The 18,687-nt window shown below is 51.8% G+C and overlaps 1 protein-coding gene across 1 annotated transcript in view; it reads right to left on the reverse strand.

The window, feature by feature from the left end:
- Positions 1 to 999: 999 nt before the first annotated feature.
- CTSB (cathepsin B) overlaps positions 1,000 to 18,687 on the reverse strand; it is a 29,170-nt gene continuing 11,482 nt past the window's right edge. Inside the window, exons 2-10 of the mRNA XM_082656649.1 lie at positions 8,990 to 9,140; positions 7,926 to 8,011; positions 6,897 to 7,011; positions 5,230 to 5,348; positions 4,404 to 4,489; positions 3,972 to 4,115; positions 3,525 to 3,641; positions 2,381 to 2,509; positions 1,000 to 2,046 (exon numbers count right to left, since the gene is read on the reverse strand). Coding sequence (XP_082512775.1) covers positions 1,961 to 2,046; positions 2,381 to 2,509; positions 3,525 to 3,641; positions 3,972 to 4,115; positions 4,404 to 4,489; positions 5,230 to 5,348; positions 6,897 to 7,011; positions 7,926 to 8,011; positions 8,990 to 9,115 — 1,008 coding nt within the window. The 5' untranslated portion in view covers positions 9,116 to 9,140 and the 3' untranslated portion in view covers positions 1,000 to 1,960. The remainder of the gene's footprint in view (positions 2,047 to 2,380; positions 2,510 to 3,524; positions 3,642 to 3,971; positions 4,116 to 4,403; positions 4,490 to 5,229; positions 5,349 to 6,896; positions 7,012 to 7,925; positions 8,012 to 8,989; positions 9,141 to 18,687) is intronic.

An 18,687-nucleotide genomic window follows, 5' to 3' on the forward strand; every position in this document is an offset into this window, starting at 1 on the left:
AACTGTCATCTTGTTTGGGGGCACCCAAGAAAAACTTCCCACCTACTGAACTGAGGCAATGAGGTGGTGGTAGTGGGGTAGTGTGTCCTGAAGTAGTGGCGGCAATCCCAATCGTAAACATTGCTTTCTGTTTTCTAACAGACTCCTCAGGCCAAGCACGAAGATGCCCCGAGGTCCAGTTCGGTTCACTTAGTGTATCTCTGCTGGCATTCGGGTGAGGATGGAGGTGGGTAAGGGGAGAAAGTAGTAATTGGAGAAAGTAGTAAACAGAATTATTCAACGCAGTTTGGGAGTGGGTAGAAAATGTTAGAACTTCACTGAGCTTATGAATGTATCCTAGCTGAAATTGTACAGATACTGCAATGAAGAATTTGTAGCTTTAACCCTTGTTAAACATTCTGTAAGTACTATGAGTTTCACCAGTTTTTCCTGCAGTGATGTTCACCAGGTGTTCAAGAGCGTATCTGAGGTAGTTCTGATCCTAATTTCTGGGGCACATCAGAAGTTAAACCTCCTGTGCTTCTGGAAAGAGCTGGTTCCACTCCCAGTTGTGGAAGGGAAATGACTTGGGGTATTGACAGGCCGGGGTGCGGGTAGAGGTGGAGATTCAGCCTCCTGTTCCCTGGAGAACTAACTGGGGTCCTCCCGTTGTGTACGGGTAATTAGGATGATGCAAAGCAGCAGTTCTTAACGAGCGTCCCAAGAGGCAGGAGCTCATAACTGCACACGGGCTCTGCCCCGACCCGGGAAGCTGGTCTTCCAGCAGGACTGGTTACACCACCAGCACACCACGCCTGCAGGAACCCTCAGGTCACTGCTGGTGTGCAGTTGGTAAAATTAAAAAAAGAGGTAAGAGTTCTTACTTCTTTAATTAAGCAGGCACAGAGTTCATCGAGGGTTGGGGCAGTGTGGGGTGGTAGATTTATAGAAAAGGGTTGATGAGAATGACAGGAAAGTAAGGAGAGGAGGTGCTGTGGTTTGAAGGTATGGCTGCAGCAGTGAAGTTAAAAATTAGGTATTTATTTTGTTCCACTCAACCCAGGCAAGATATCCCTGGTTAGAGGTTCAAGGGCACCCAGATCCATGAGGAGAGACAGCAGCTAAATGTCTACAGACCGTGACAAACAATCTTCGAGATGCCACCAGGACGCAGGCTTCACACTGAAGAAGAGGCATTTTATTGGCAGTCAGTCATTCTTTTCTTTGTTATATTAACAGGGTGAAGCAGTGATTTCAAAACAGTAAAAGCCGGCTTCTCCCCAGACTGTGGTATCAGAGGGCCATCAGAGAGCAGCAGGTAAGAGAAATCTCAACCACTGAGTTTGAAGGAGACAATCTGTACCACTAGTACAGCTCTTCCAACCAGCAGACTCTCATCCACCTGATCAGCCGAGGAGCACACAACAGAAAACCTAAGACTCATGCCAAGGACAAGACCAGCGAGGGTTAGCAGCGCTGCAGACCTCGACAGACGCAGGGGCCCTGGGAGAACGTGGCTTTCTCCAAAGGGCTGCCCCCACTATCTATCTCTTCTCAACCTATTCCGGATCCAGAAAGCTGCCTGCTTGGGTGGGAATCCATCTAGCTAGGAGAGCGCTGCTTCCCACTCCTTTGGGAAACTACAAACCCTTCCGGTCTGTCCTGCTCCCTGGTGACGCAGAGGCGGGGGCAGCAGGCACTACACAGCTGGTCTACAGCAGAGGCTCGCTCTGCTTCGGCAGACGCTTACTTGCCTAAGTGCTTGCGTCGTGACAGCAGCCCGTCCGCTGGGCTGGCCTTGGCTGCGTCTCCTTGGAAGACAGTGCGGATGGCAGACATGAGGCTCGGCCTGACCCAGTCCTTCAGGCCCTGGCTAAAACTCAGACATTCCTACTCCTGCATCTCATCCCCAGTCTGAATGGCGGTATTTAGGGAAAAACTGCCCCAGGGCCGGCGGACAGGCCCACAGGAGTTACATCTTCTAGTACTGACGAGTGCATGGGATTCCAGCCACAATTTCCGATTCGATTCCACAGTGATCCTCTCCTCTGAGGATTTTAAAGAAGCCTAGAGAGCAGAAGACGCCTTTAGAGAGTGCTTGGCTTTTGCCGACATATCCAGACCCACCCCTGAAAAACGGGGAAACGGAAGTCACAAACCAGCCCCAAAGCTGTCACCAGCCGGCCCACAAGGTGCTCTGCCGGCTTCCGTTCAGCCCGCATCCGGCCCCTGCACCTGGTGCTGTGGGGACCCAGGCCCAGCACACACCCTCCCGGGATCAGAGGCTGCCCTCGTGGAAGCCCCGGCTCCCTGGCACCTGCGCAGCTGGCGGAGCAGGACAGGACGCCCGCTGTGCCCTGCTCAGGGGGCCCTACTCTCAGCAGGAAGGGGCTGCGCTCACCATTGTCACCCCAGTCAGTGTTCCAGGAGTTGCCGACCAGCCAGTAGGGGGTGCCGTTCTCCACTCCCCAGCCCAGGATGCGGATGGCGTGGCCTCCCATCATCTCTCCTGTGACGTGCTGGTACACCCCTGGGAAAGGAGACAGCGGTCAGGCCGGGCAGCCGCCCCATCTGCCACAGCACCCCTCCAGCTCACTGGTGACCCCGGGCAGGACGGACGGGGCCGGAGGAAAGGACCGGCCCTGGCGTTCCACAAGAAGCTCCAGGGGTTCCCACAACATTTTGGAATTACTTACTTTGAAAGCCTAACAAACACACTATAGGAGGTAAATATTAAGATGGAGGCCAATCAAATGTGTTTGTTGGTTCCCTTTAAAACTAAAGTTGTAAATTCTAATAAAAATACCAACAGTTAACTGTGTTACATACAGTGACTTCACGTAATGATGTGTCGAAAGGGTTCCGTGGCTTAGTTTCACTGCTGCTCTGGGGCACACCCTGCAGAGGTGCTGTGGGAGAGGGGCTGGGCTGGCAGTGCTGATGACCCAGAAAGATGCTGGCTAAGGTGCTCTGAGGACCCCCAGGCTACCGCCTCACTGGTGAATCACTTCGTCGAACTGGAAATGCGTCCTCTCATATAATACTGGTGGAGACTGTTAAGAACCACCAACTTTATCATTTTTCTTGCCAGGCACCTTGGTTTTTTTCCTATAAGATTGGAGAGCTTTGGAGTTTTCGATCTAGCAGCATATAAAATGAGACAGAAGCCCTCAGCACAGACTGTTCGTCTGGAATGGGGGATTTCTAAGCTCTCAGGCGGGGACCATCCTGTCCCCGGCCATTTGAATCCCCACAGCAAGGTGCTCCCTCTTTCCTCATCCACTGGGTGCTGGGCATGACGCTTAGACTCTGCCAAGGCCAACGTGAATGCGATGAGGAAGCAATGGAGGCGGGGATGGAAAGGCTCCCCAAGGAGAGATGTGAGCTGGCCTTTCCGCTGCGGAGAGCTCTACCACCAGCCAAGGAGCAGCCAGGGGCGTGTGGCCCCACCTCCCCCTGGAGGCCCACCTCCCCCCAGGAGGTCCTGCCAGCCGGGAACCCAGCCCTCCCTCCCCCTCCAGCTGCCACCAGGGGTCGAGACCCACCAGACTTGTACAGCAGGAAGTCCGAATACACGGAGAAGGCCCCCTCGACTGGGCCGTTTTTGTAGATCTCCGCCATGATCTCCTTCTCGCTACCGGAGACGCTGTAGGAACTGCATCCTGCAAAGAGACCGGCCAAGTCAGGCAGGGCGCCTCCCACAGAGGGTCGCACGGGGCCTGAGACCCTGGAAACAGGGCAGGCAGCACCCAGAAGGATTCTAGGGCAGACTACTCCCCCATGAAATGAGACCTTTGGTCTCTTCCTTCCTAGGCTGGAGTTCTAAGACACCATTCCCGCAGACTTCAGGGTGGAAACGGGCAGAATGCAGTGTGCTGCTCCGTCCCGTAAGATAGGCCCCATTCTGTGTTCCTGACCTAAGACCCCAAAGCCCTGGTCTTCCCTCCTTGGCTTCCCCCGGCCGGTGCACTGGGGGCGCCCGCCCCGCTTACCAAAGTGCTTGTCTTCTTTGTAGGATGGGGTGTAGCCGGGCTCACAGATCTTGCTGCACTTGGGGGTGTCGCCCTCCCCCGTGCACGGGGGCCGGGAGCCGTTCACGTGGTGCTCGCAGGGGGGGATGGAGTAGGGCCTGCAGCCTGGAGGGCCAAGGACAAAGGTGGGTGTCAGGAGGAGGCCCGTCGAGGCCAGAGTGAAGAATCGGGGCGACGGCTCGCGGGAACAGAAGCCTCAAGTCTGCGGCACTGACCCTGTCCTCCTGTTGCTAACTGCCATACACAAGGCTGCCTTGTCTTTCGACCTGGATTTTCAGCCCAGCATTCCTGCCCTCAACCCTTAACCTCTACTTTATAGGGGAAAATGAGACCACTATTATTCCTGCATATAAAATCTATCTGGCCAGATGGGGGCTGAGGGCAGACACTCACCCACATGTGAGTTATAGAGGCCCCCGGACACCAGGCCTTGTTTCGTCCAGAAGTTCCAGGCTCCAGCGGGGAAGCCGCCATTACAGCTGAGAAAAGAACCACTGGTTAAACTTATGGTGAGAGTGGTTCTCGCTGCTCCCAGACCACAGCCCAGTGCACCACCACTGCCTTTGGCAACTGGCGCGACAGTTCTCCCAGACCCCCAAATGCCCCATTCATCCTCCCGACAGCCACTTGTTGCAGGGACTCGCCCCCAGCAGACAGGAAGTACTTTCATAATCAGGCTCTGTCTTCTGTCTAGACAGCGGTTCTCGAAGGGCAGTACGTTAGAATCCCCTGGGGCTCTTACAGAACACCAATGCCAGGGATTCCCATTTCATTGCTGTGGGGTGAGACCTAGGCATTTTTTTTTTTAAACTCTCAGGTATTGCTAATCCGCAGCCGCATCTGAGAACCACTGTTGCAGAAGCAAGGGCAGAGTTGGCAGAAGACAGGATCTGGTTACGAACGTGGCTTATCTGGGAGCCCACCACCCTTAATTACAGAGGAGACAAGCCCCAGAGACCACTACATTTCCTCAAGCAGGAAGGGAACCAGCACAACAAAACCCAGAAGCTAAGCCGCCTGTGCGGAGAACCTGTGTCTGGCCCCCATGGCCCACACCCAGCTCTGCGCGGCCGGCCTGGTTTCCGACGCCCCGGGTCCCCATCGTGTCTCAGCAGAGGCGTCATCCTGCCTGAGGGAGCGGCGCTCCCACCCGCAGGGAGCCCCCCGGCCAGCGCCCACCCGCAGGTCTGCTGGGCAGCTTCGAGGGCCTCCGACTCACCCCTCGCCACACTCCTCGCCACAGCAGGTCAGCATGTCCTCGGCGGACACCTCCACGTTGACACGTCCATTGCTGCGGATGCAGAGCCGGTCAGAGATGGCTTCCACCGCCCCGAACGCCTGCAAGAACCGGCACACTGAGCCCCATCCTGCACTGCGGGCCCTCCAGCCTCCACCCGGGGGGCGACATCAGGCACCCCGTGCCTTCCTGGTGGCTGGTCCCTCTCCACGGCAGCGGAGGGGCCTGGTACTCAAGCTGGGCATTAAATCAAGAGACAAGTCCACCCCAAACCTCTACCTGGGCATTCAGTTCGCTGCTGAAACATGCGGTCTTTGGTTTCTGACATAAAAATATAGCTTGTACAAAGGACGAATACTGTATGAATCTACTTACATATGAGGTACCCAGACTAGTTAAAATAGTGAGAGACCAAAAAAAAAAGGGGGGGGGGTGGAGCACAGAGCTGTTAGCGTGACCGATTCCCCCTTGGGCCCTTACAGTTCCTCCGATTCTTCTGCTGACCCTACCCAGGAATGCACGGTGCAGTCAATCACTTCTGTGTCATCAAAGGTTTTAGTATTTACTAGATTTTAATAATCACTAGGGTCTGGTAGCCTCTATGTTCTGTTAGTCCCCAAACAATGATGAACACCTTCGCTGACATATTCCTGGTACCCACGAAACAGACCAGTTACCCATTCATGAATCTTAAGAATGTACTTTCCCTTTCCAAGCACCTACCTACCCCCCCATACCCTGGGTGAGCTATAAAACTGTCCCAGGGAGGGGCTTCCCTGGTGGCACAGTGGTTGAGAGTCCGCCTGCTGGTGCAGGGGACGCGGGTTCGTGCCCCGGTCTGGGAAGATCCCACATGCCGCGGAGCGGCCGGGCCCGTGAGCCATGGCCGCTGAGCCTGCGCGTCCGGAGCCTGTGCTCCGCAACGGGAGAGGCCACAACAGTGAGAGGCCCGCGTACCGCAAAAAAAAAAAAAAAATGTCCCAGGGGCTCCTCAGCAGTGCAGAATGTGACTGCACGTGCTTCCGGACTGCCGTCCCCACTCAACCCCTCCTCCCAATCCCACCCTGCGAGTTACCCTGGAATAAAACCACAAGAGACAGAAAGCAGAAGAGTGGTTGTTGAGGGTTGGTGAGAGGGGAATGGGAGTTAGTGTTTCGTGGGGACAGAGTCTCAGTTTTGCACAATGAAGGGCTCTGTGGACAGAGGTGGTGATACCTGCACAGCAACCCGAATGGACCCAACGCCACTGGGTGGTACATTTGATGATTAAGATGGTTAAATTTATGTCGTGTATTTTACCCAAACAAACACAATTAAGGTAGCCATTGATACAGATGGGATGCTTCTTCAAAGTTAATGGTATTTGCTGATGGCCTGGGACAGTGTGTCAAACAGAAATAAAAACTGCTTCACAACCCATACGTGGGACACGCCCTGTACAGGGCATTCTGCATGTACTGATTCTTCCGCCTGGTCCTGCAATGATTCACGACCTTAGGGATCCTTCTTGTTTTTATACTGGTGGAGATTGAGACTTGGGAACCTTCTGTGACTTGCCTAGTCACAGCTGGTCTAACCTCAACTCCCCTGGTCTCTCCCACCCCAACCTGTCCCCTGGCCCCAGCCCTCCCGGCCAGCAGGGTACTCACCCAGCAGGAGCCGCAGGAACCCTGGTCTCTGATCTCTCTGATGGTCGGGCAGTTTGGCCACTGTTCCCGGGCATCAAAGCTTTCAGGCAGAATCATGCCCTCAGCAAAGGCAGCTCTGGAAAAAGGAAGGTCTCTGTCACAAGCTGTCACCTTAGAACCCACTCTCCTATCCCCGCAAAGGTCACCTAGAAGGGGCCAGGCACAAGGACATGCAAAGGAGGGCGTATGCAAGGGTGTCCCCTTCGAATTTTATTTATTTAAACACAATTTTTTTTTTTTTTTTTTTTGGCTGTGCCGTGCAGCTTGCAGGATCTTAGTTCCCCAACCAGGGATCGAACCCGGGCCCTCAGCAGTGAGAGCGTGGAGTCCTAACCACCGGACCACCAGGGAATTCCCCCCTTGGAATTTCTAAAACAAAATAGGTTCTACTGCTCCACGTAACTTACTCTTCTGTACGTTTCTTTCTACACCCATTTTATGGATATCTTTGAAGAGTTTTCGCCACAGGGTCCAGATAATTGTATCTCTTGCTTCCCCAACCCGACCCCGAATCAAACATCTGCCCAGGTTCATCATTTTTTAAATACCTTCACAACTGTGTAATGGTCCCCATAACGTAACTATCCCATCCTATTAGGTTTTTCTAACACTTCCTTCAAGAGTAGTATCTACATGAAAACAGAAACTGCAGACTTTTCCAGAAAAAAAAAAAACATTAACAGCAGATCATATGGCTTTTCTTAGATTTTCCTTAAATTATTCAAGATTGGGTCCATTCAGGTCTTGGAGACCCAGACCTGGGGCCTTTCCCACTGCAGCTGGGACGCCTGGAGAAGCACCGTAGGAAACTCTGGCATCGGTGGCTAGCCCCTGTACCTCAGGCAGAGTCCCTGCAGCTCTGGGGGCAGTGAGGCCTACAGATGCCAGGGAAGCCTTCTTGCCTCCCCCTACCCTCTGTGCCAAGCATCTCTGCTCCCATGGCAGCAGTGCTGGTGTAGCTGTGCGTCCTCCCCAGTAGTGGGCACTCACCTCTGGGGCAGCTTGGGCCCGCCCAGGAAGGTGCCACACAGCTTCTTCACGTAGCTCAGGTCCACGTTGTAGAAGTTGTGTCCAGCCTGGAAGACAGCCGCACCCATAGCAGTCACCCACCAACACGGGGCGGCAGCGGGGTGGGGATGTTTCCAGAGACGGGGTGGAGCACGCACACCACCCACACAAGCCCTGACAAGGCCGGGGGCCCCTCCACCTCCGCAGAGCAAGGGGGTTGGGGCACTGCTACAGAACAAATGTGTGTCCCCCCCAAAATTCATGTTGCAACCTAACCCCAATGTGATGGTGTTAAGAAGTGGGGCCTTTGGAGGTGCTTAGGTCACAAGGGTGGAGCCCCCATGAATGGGATCGTGCCCTTTTATAAGGCGACTCCAGAAAGCTAGCTTACCCCTCAGGCTAAGTGAAGGCACAAGAGGTCAGCCACCTGCAACCCGGAAGAGGGCCCCCCCAGAACCCGACCGTGCCAACACCCTGATCTTGGATCTCCAGCCTCCAGAACTGCAAGCAACACATTCCGGTTTACAGGCACTGACCTCTGCGCTTTTGTTACAGCCGTCTGAATGGATTAAGACAGGCATCTGCAGAGCAGGCGGGGAGTGGCCCAGAGTGACCGCACGGGCAGTGGGCAGCTCTCAGACCAGTGGGGATCTCCCCCAAGCTATACCACTTGCTGACGTCACGAGAGACCCTCCAATGCCCTGAACATGGCTTATCCCTCATCCCTCTGTTCCTGTAGCCTCGGGCCTCAGGGCTGGGCAGAATCACGGAGTTGGTGGTACTGATGGGCTGTGACACCTACCACGGTGGGGTTACAGTGTCTACCCGGTGGTGAACTCTTCCAGAGCTGGTTTTCCCCCATGCACCTTCACACACTCTCACACACGGACAACACATACACCAGGGAAGGGGACAGGGCGGTGCGCGTGGGCCTCAGTGGCCAGGTCTATGAATCAGATCAACTGTCTAGGACACGCTGTCCCGTGGGCCATAGCTGCAGCCCCTCCCTCAGGAGTCAGAGTACACAGAAGGGGCTCCCAGCCCACCTTCCACGTAGTGTTCTGCTTGTTAACAAAGTTGACCAGCTCATCTGACAGAGGCGGGAAATGCACATTGCTCCAGGCACTGGTCAACACCACCAGGCAGCTGAGTGTGGCCAGGAGCCGCCACATTTTGGAAACTGGATCCTAGATTAACCTGGAAAGGAAAGGACACAAGACATCAGGATGCTTCTTCCCTCAGTTCAAGTGCTTGACACACACAAGGTGTCACCTCAGGTAGCACTGTTCTGGGGCCACAAACAACCCAGTGGTCAAAGGGATCCCATTCCGTCCTGGCTCTACCACCTGCCCCCTTGTGTTCCTCAGTTTCCTCTTCTGGAACTGAGGTGTCAGCAGACAGCCTTCAAGCCTCGGTGACCATGTGCTCTCAAGCCTTGTCTCCAAGTCCCAGCCCCTGCCCATAGCATGCAGGACTGTGAAATGGACTCATGTTTGTGTCCCACGCCCCCAAATTCAAGTTGAAATCCTACCCCCCAAGGTGATGGTGTTAGGACGTGGGGCCTTTGGGGAATGATGAGGGTGGAGCCCTCATGAATGGGATTACTGCCCTTATTATAAAAGAGCTCCTACAGAGCTCGCTGGCCCCCCTTCCTCCATGTGAGGACACAGGGAAAGTCTGAGCAGGCAGGGGGTCCTCACTGGCCGATGCTGGCCTCTGATCTGGGGCTCCCAGTCTCCAGAACTGTGAGCAGTAAGTTTGTTTGGAAGCCACCGTCTGTAGCATTCTGTTGTAATGGCCTGAATGGCTAAGACAGACTGTGTGCTTCTCCTCCAGGTGGCTGGGAGCATGCACGAGAGAGAAAGCCAAGAAAGGGCTGTGCTGTGTGCGTGAGGCCTCCTTGGATGCTGGCAGGACGCCACGTCACCCGGTCTCTAGAGCTCTAGAGCTCTAGAGCTGCTGCAGGGCCAGGGCAGGGCTCACAGTCTGAAATGATGCTGGTCACTGCATGGTTTGTAGATCAACTATCTCGTGAGCTGGGAGGTCGGGGCCGAGGCCGCTCTGCTATCTGTCAGAACCCACCCCAGGGCCCAGGCGACAAGCAGTTTCAACAAGTCCATCCCAAACAAATGGACAAACCCGGACCTTCAGGCAAAGTCGAATCCAGTGCCCTCCCCACTGTGGTCAACCTGCCTCTCCATGGGTTCCTGGAACAAAGTTTGTGACTTCTCCCAAGTTTGTGCTCCCAAGGAATAAACAGCCTTTCCCCGTGATCATGTCTCAAGTGGAAGACCAGTGGGATGACAAACACGCGAGAGAAGATCGATCTCATGAGCCACGTTCTGGACACCAAACAAGCAAACACAAGCCCACCTCCAGCCCCACGCGTGCCGTCTCGAGAGCTGGGAAACAGCTGGTTTGGCCGGTGGCACAGGCCTCCCGGAACTGTCCGTGGCTTTTCCAGTCAGCCAAGGGCTCTGCTTCCAGTTTCAGAGACGGGGCTCCCGAGAAGGGAAGCCATCCCATCACCACCAAGGCCTTAGCTCTTGGATTGGCCTGCAGGTCAGGAGACTGCCAACTTCCAGCTCAGCCTCTGAGGCACACTCTTAGGCAAGAAGCTCTGATGAGAGCAAGAAATGTGACCTGGGCGCCACGGCACTGCAGGGCCTCGTGAGATGCCCACTCAGTAAGCGAGTGAGAGAGAGAGTGAGAGAGTGTGTGTGTGTGTATGCGCGCGTGCGCGTGCTGGGATCTCCTGTCCCTGACCTCGGGCTGGAACAGCAGGGTCACTGGGTCACCTCGGGTCACAGGTTTTTGTGAGGGGTACATGAAGATGACGTAGGTGACAGCACTGAACATGCTGCCTTCCACACAGTGATTTATATTCAGGGGAAAACCTAACTTAATTGTTGCTTAAGCAACAATTAACTTGGAGGAATCCATGTGTGAAGATAGCCAGACAGTTCTGGAGAAGAACAGTGATGGAGGCCTGAAGGTCTGGGGTGGGAAACGTATGATAAATCCTGGGTGACGCCAGCCCAGGAAGAGCTGCATCAACTAAACGGGCCATTTGGAAGCACATCCTACGAGGGAGGAAACAGCACATCTTGGTGGATGATGCCTGCACAACTGGCTGTGCATTTTGGGGAAAAAACCCCAAAAGACTCAATCTTTAGCCTCAAGTCTTTACTATACAAAAAGTGCTACATGAAACAAAGATCTTGAATAAGAACAGAAGTTGTATGAAGAAAATAAGGGCACTTTTAAAAATGTAACATTGGCGTGAGGAATGCCTAAGATCGACATCAAATAGAATCTTAAAGGGGAAAATGATTACATGAAAATAAAGCCTCTCTGCTAGAAAAAAACAAAATATAAAGTGACAAATGGACAAAAACCAGTCCTTACAAATACTTAGGGTTCTGTTTCCCTAATACGCAAAGGACTCAAAAAATCAGAATAGAAAAAGCATAATAGAAAAATGGCCAGAGGACATATACAGTAAATGTACAGAAAATACTATAGAAGGCCAACAGATACTTTAAGATGCTCAACAAAGAGGTATGTATCTTTCAGACTGGCAAAGGTGGCAGGGGTGGAAAGTTTTCAGCTGGGGTTAGACGTGTAGAGAAAACAGACGCTAACGCTGATGAATACCCAGTGGTAGGTATGACCCAAACTCTATCAATTCTCCTAACTGCATGCCCTTTGACTCAGCAGTTTGACATTTAGAAATGTATCCCACAAGCCTCAAGACGAAAGATACCGGTATACGGGTGTTCACTAAACATTCTTGGTGTTCGCAGAAGACCGGAAAGAAAGCAACTAATAACATTAACTGTCACAGCTGTGGTAAATGCTTAAATAACAGAATACAAAAGCAGCCATTAAGAAATGAACTAGTTGAAGTGAATCACACTGTACTGATAAAAAAGACCAAAACAGACAGTAAGTGAAGGGGAGCAAAGCAGCAGGTGAGTCATGGCAAGTGTGAGCCCATCAAGCCACGTACATGTTTATCCCTGTCATTCGTGCAAAACATCGAGAAAAACATACACAAGTCCCAAGAAACTGATTTTCACTATATAGCCGCCTTTTTTTTTAAACGAGCATGTTACATATATATATATATATTTTTTTAAAATGAGCATGTTATATTTGTGGGTTTTTTTTTTTTTTAAGGAAGAATAATAGCTGGTGCTACCAAAGACCCGGAGCCACCCACCTGAAAGAACACTTGTTCTGATGAGCCCCCAAACGCTCTGTTTCCAATCAGATGCCTTCTCCCCAGTGACTTCCTGCTCAGAATGCTTAACCTTCCCATTTTCAGTGACTCATGGGGAAGCTGATGCTCACGTGACCCTGTGTCAGGAGCCTCCAAACTGTTAGGAAACGTCTTGCCGTGTCCGCGTGTGGCAGGAGGGGCGACAGAGCTGTCCGGGGCCTGTTTTAAAAGTCTTCTGGGCAGAGACGCAAAGCAGAGGGTTCCTTTATATAGACACCCTGACTTACCCCTGGCATCTTAACACTGCCCCAAGATGGGAAGTGTGCTCCCCACAAGAGGGCGTCTGGACCCACCAGGCAGGGGGAGGCCTGGCTGATGGGCCCGTCAGAATCGCACCTGGAAGGGTCGCCACCCTAGGCTCTCACCACTACCTGTCCAGGTGTCAGGAACATGGCAGGGTCCTCAGGAAATCAGAGGCCATCCGCGCAGAACACTCCCCGTGTGTCAAACAGGAGCGTCCCCAGGGCCCCCTGCGGACTTAGCCGGCCGCTCACGTGGAGCGTGGGACCCCTCCACGCAACCGGACTGCACAGATCTCTGGTTTCTAGAATTCCCTGGCGGTCCGGTGGTTAGCTCTTGGCGCTTTCACTGCCGAGGGCCTGGGTTCGATCCCTGGCCACCCCTGGTCCGGGAACTGGTATCCCGCAAGCTGCGTGGCACAGCCAAAAAAAAGACGAAAGGATTCTCTGGTTTCGCGGGGGCGGGGAACGTGGGCAGCTCCCATTTGGTTCTCAGTTGCCGTGCTGACAACTGCCCCACGGTCCACCCTCCTTTCCTGCTCCACGGCTCCTGCCAACTGTTCTCCCTGCTCATCCCTGGCCTCAGTGAGAACCGGGCCCGTGAGCCTGGGGTCAGGGTGCAGTATAAATCACCACTCCAGTCTGGTCATGGGGCCTTCCCTGCAGCCGCAGCCCGCCCGCCGGGGCCACAGCATCACAGGAGAGCATCTGGGCTGGAGTTCAAGTGGTCAACAGCCGCCGGAGCCGCTGGAGAGGATGAGAGTGGGGCTGGATTCCGCTTACTTCACAACTGTGTACCCGCCTTCACTGAGCCTCAGTCTCACCACCTGTGAAATGGAGCTGGTGAGCACTCGTGTCCCCGGGTGGAAGTCCAGAGTGAAAGGAGGGTGCCTGCCAGTCAGAAGGCAGCAGAGGCCCCACCCTTCTCCTCCTCCCTGTCTCCTCTCCTCTCCCCACTTGCAGTCCATGCCAGACAAGTCCAGTTCACTCAAACCCGCCCAAAATACCTCCACATCACAAAGAGCCCCAATTAAAACTGAGATTTTAACTCCAATCAATCTCCCAACGGACCTCTCCTTCTAAGGGTCCGGAGGTTGCTGAGATGCCAGAGAATACGGAATCAGATTTCTCCTCCTGTGGGGACAGACAGATGCCCCTGCATTCCAGTGAACACCATCTCTTGCTTTCTGTCCACATCCACATGCATCCTGAAACAGGACAAACTAAGTACAAATGGTTTAAAGCATGAGCTATGCTGTTACAAAGCCAGTCACAATCCCACTCGTGGTCTCAGCATGAAACACCACCAGCTTCCACTTCCCCTCTTTTGAACAAACACTTCCCTTTTCTCAATTCTGTGGCGGTTCTTCTCCCCTTAAAAACCAGAGAGAAAGAACAGAAAGTCCTTACTGTGAGGGAAGAGGGCCCCAAACAGGATTAGGACACCTGCAAGTCACCAGATCCCCATCAGGGTGTGGACAGGAGGAAGGGCGGCTGTGGGCAGATGTGACTTGCAGCCCTCAGTCAGCTTACTTCCTGGGAAGACCTTGGGATCCATTACACCCCCTGGTCCTTTTCCAAGCTACTCTCTGGCTTTAAAAAAAGGGGCTCTCGGGCTTCCCTGGTGGCACAGTGGTCGAGAGCCCGCCTGCCGATGCAGGGGACACGGCTTCGTGCCCCAGTCCAGGAGGATCCCACATGCCGTGGAGCGGCGGGGCCCGTGAGCCATGGCCGCTGAGCCTGCGTGTCCAGAGCCTGTGCTCCGCAACGGGAGAGGCCACAACAGTGAGAGCAAAAAAAAAAAAAAGGGGGGGGGGGCTCTGTCACTTCTTTCCACTCCAAATCCTTAGAGCACTTGACTGTTTATATGAAAGCACATTCCGCTCGAGCTCCGCAGAATGTTGTCCTGGGCAAACTAGGGCCTGCGTCCAGGTGACGCTGTGAGCCTCCCCTAAGAACAGAGCTGCTCCCCACACCACGCTGAATCCAGTCCTGGGACCACCATGGGCCTTGGGGCTCAGGAAGGAGGGAAATGAACACAGGCATCCTGACATCCCAGGGACACACAGCCAAGCTTTTTTTTTTTTTTTTTTACATCTCTATTAGAGTATAATTGCTTTACAATAGTGTGCTAGTTTCTGCTTTATAACAAAGTGAATCACTTATACATACACATATGTTCCCATATCTCTTCCCTCTTGCGTCTCCCTCCCTCTCACCCTCCCTATCCCACCCCTCTAGGTGGTCACAAAGCACAGAGCTGATCTCCCTCTGCTATGCGGCTGCTTCCCACTAGCTATCTACCTTACGTTTGGTAGTGTATATATGTCCATGCCTCTCTCTCGCTTTGTCACAGCTTACCCTTCCCCCTCCCCATATCCTCAAGTCCATTCTCTAGTAGGTCTGTGTCTTTATTCCTGTCTCACCCCTAGGTTCTTCGTGACATTTTTTTTCTTAAATTCCATATATATGTGTGGGCATACAGTATTTATCTTTCTTTTTCTGATTTACTTCATTCTGTATGACAGATTGTAGGTCTATCTACCTCATTACAAATAACTCAATTTCGTTTCTTTTTATGCCTGAGTAATATTTCATTGTATATATGTGTCACATCTTCTTTATCCATTCATCCAATGATGAACACTTAGATTGTTTCCATCTCTGTGCTACCGTAAGTAGAGCTGCAATAAACATTTTGATACATGACAATTTTTGAATTATGGTTTTCTCAGGGTATATGCCCAGTAGTGGCATTTCTGGGTCATATGGTAGTTCTATTTGTAGTTTTTTAAGGAACCTCCATACTGTTCTCCATAGTGGCTGTACCAATTCACATTCCCACCAGCAGTGCAAGAGGGTTCCCTTCTCTCCCCACCCTCTCCAGTGTTTATTGTGTCTAGATTTTTTGATGATGGCCATTCTGACTGGTGTGAGATGATATTTCATTGTAGTTTTGATTTGCATTTCTCTGATGATTAAGGATGTTGAGCATTCTTTCATGTGTTTGTTGGCAGTCTGTATATCTTCTTTGGAGAAATGTCTATTTAGGTCCTCTGCCCATTTTTGGAGTGGGTTGATTGGTTTTTTTGTTATTGAGCTGCATGAGCTGCTTATACATTTTGGAGGTTAATCCTTTGTCAGTTGCTTCATTTGCAAATATTTTCTCCCATTCTGAGGGTTGTCTTTTGGTCTTGTTTACGGTTTCCTTTGCTGTGCAAAAGCAGTGAAGTTTCATTAGGTCCCATTTGTTTATTTTTGGTTTTATTTCTATTTTTCTAGGAGGTGGGTCAAAAAGGATCTTGCTGTGATTTATGTCATAGAGTGTTCTGCCTATGTTTTCCTCTAAGGGTTTGATAATTTCTGGCCTTACATTTAGGGCTTTAATCTATTTTGAGCTTATTTTTGTGTATGGTGTTAGGGAGTGATCTAATCTCATACTTTCACGTGTACCTGTCCAGTTTACCCAGCACCAATTATTGAAAACGCTGTCCTTTCTCCACTGTACATTCCTGCATCCTTTATCAAAGATAAAGTGACCATATGTGCGAGGGTTTATCTCTGGGCTTTCTATCCTGTTCCATTGATCTTTCTGTTTTTGTGCCAGTACCATACTGTCTTGATTACTGTAGCTTTGTAGTATAGTCTGAAGTCAGAGAGCATGATTCCTCTAGCTCCGTTTTTCGTTCTCAAGATTGCTTTCGCTATTCGGGGTCTTTTGTGTTTCCATACAAATTGTGAAATTTTTTGTTCTAGTTCTGCGAAAAATGCCAGTGGTAGTTTGATAGGGATTGCATTGAAGCTGTAGATTGCTTTGGGTAGTACAGTCATTTTCACAATGTTGATTCTTCCAATCCAAGAACATGTATATCTCTCCATCTATTTGTATCATCTTTAATTTCTTTCATCAGTTTCTTATAATTTTCTGCATACATGTCTTTTGTCTCCTTAGGTAGATTTATTCCTAAATATTTTATTCTTATTGTTGCAATGGTAAATAGGAGTGTTTTCTTGATTTTACTTTCAGATTTTTCATCATTATTGTACAAGAATGCCAGAGATTTCTGTGCATTAATTTTGCAACCTGCTACTTTACCAAATTCATTGATTAGCTCTAGTAGTTTTCTGGTAGCATCTTTAGGATTCTCTATGTATATTATCATGTCATCTGCAGACAGTGACAGCTTTATTTCTTTTCCGATTTGGATTCCTTTTATTTCCTTGTCTTCTCTGATTGCTGTGGCTAAAACTTCCAAAACTATGTTGAATAAGAATGGTGAGGGAGGGGAAGATGGCAGAAGAGTAAGACGCGGAGACCACCTTCCTTCCCAGATACACCAGAAATACATCTACATGGGGAACAACTCCTACAGAACACCTACTGAGCGCTGGCAGAAGACCTCAGACCTCCCAAAAGGCAAGAAGCTCCCCATGTACCTGGGTAGGGCAAAAGAAAAAGTAAAAAACAGAGACAAAAGAATAGGGACAGGACCTGCACCAGTGGGAGGGAGCTGTTAAGGAGGAAAGGTTTCCACACACTAGGAAGCTCCTTCACAGGCGTGGACTGCGGGTAGCGGAGGGGGGGAGCTTCGGAGCCGCGGAGGAGAGCGCAGCAACAGGGGTGCGGAGGGCAACGCGGGGAGATTCCCACACAGAGGATCTGTGCCGACCGGCACTCACCAGGCCGAGAGGCTTGTCTGCTCACCCACCGTGGCAGGCGGGGCTGCAAGCTGAGGCTCGGCTTCGGACGGCAGGGAGAGGACTGCGGTTGGCGGCGTGAACACAGCCTGAAGGGGCTAGTGCACCACGGCTAGCCGGAACGGAGTCCGGGAAAACGTCTGAAGCTGCCGAAGAGGCAAGAGACTTTTTCTTCCCTCTTTGTTTCCTGGTGCGTGAGGAGAGGGGATTAAGAGCGCCGCTTAAAGGAGCGCCACAGACGGGTGCGAGCCGCGGCTAAAAGCGCGGACCCCAGAGACGGGTGCGAGCAGCGGCTAAAAGCGCGGACCCCAGAGACGGGCATGAGACGCTAAGGCTGCTGCAGCCGCCACCAAGAAACCTGTGTGCGAGCACAGGTCACTCTCCACACCTCCCCTCCCGGGAGCCTGTGCAGCCCGCCACTGCCAGGGTCCCGGGATGCAGAGACAACTTCCCAGGGAGAACGCACAGCGCGCCTCAGGCTGGTGCAACGTCACTCCGGCCTCTGCCACCACAGGCTCACCCAGCAACCGTACCCCTCCCTGCCCCAGGCCTGAGTGAGCCAGAGGCCCCGAATCAGCGGCTCCTTTAACCCCGCCCTGTCTGAGCGAAGAACAGACGCCCTCCGGCGACCTACACGCAGAGGCGGGGCCAAATCCAAAGCTGAGCCCCTGGGAGCTGTGAGAACAAAGAAGAGGAAGGGAAATCTCTCCCAGCAGCCTCAGGAGCAGCGGATTAAAGCTCTACAATCAACTTGAAGTACCCTTCAACTATGGAATACATGAATAGAAAACGAATCATCCCAAATTAAGGAGGTGGACTCTGAGAGGAAGATTTATGATTTTTTGCCCTTTTCCTCTTTTTGTGAGTGTGTATGTGTATGCTTCTGTGTGAGATTTTGTCTGTATAGCTTTGCTTCCACCATTTGCTAGGGTTCTACCCGTCCGTTTTTTGTTTTTAATTTTTTCCTTAATAACTATTCATTTATTTTAATAACTTTATATTTTATTTAATTTTACTTTATCTTCTTCCTTTCTTCTTTCCTTCCTTCTTTCCTTCCTCCCTCCGTCCCTCTGTTCCTCCCTCCCTCCTTTCCTTCCTTCCTCCTTCCTTTCCTTCCTTTCTTCCTTCTTTCCTTTCTTCCTTCCTTCCTTTTTTTCTTTCTACTTCTACTAATTCTGTTTTCCTACTTTTTCTCCCTCTTATTCTGAGCCATGTGGATGAAAGTCTCTTGGTGCAGCAGCCAGGAGTCAGTGCTGTGCCTCTGAGGTGGGAGAGCCAACTTCAGGACACTGGTCCACAAGAGACCTCCCAGCTCCACATAATATCAAATGGCAAAAATCTCCCACAGATATCCATCTCAACACCAGCACCCAGCTTCACTCAACGACCAGCAAGCTACAGTGCTGGACACCCTATGCCAAACAACTAGCAAAACAGGAACACAACCGCACATGTTAGCAGAGAGCCTGCCTAAAATCGTAATAAGTCCACAGACACCCCCAAACACACCACCATATGTGGA

The sequence above is a fragment of the Grampus griseus genome (assembly GCF_964374135.1).
Source record: "Grampus griseus genome assembly, chromosome: 6".
Lineage (NCBI taxonomy): Eukaryota > Metazoa > Chordata > Mammalia > Artiodactyla > Delphinidae > Grampus > Grampus griseus.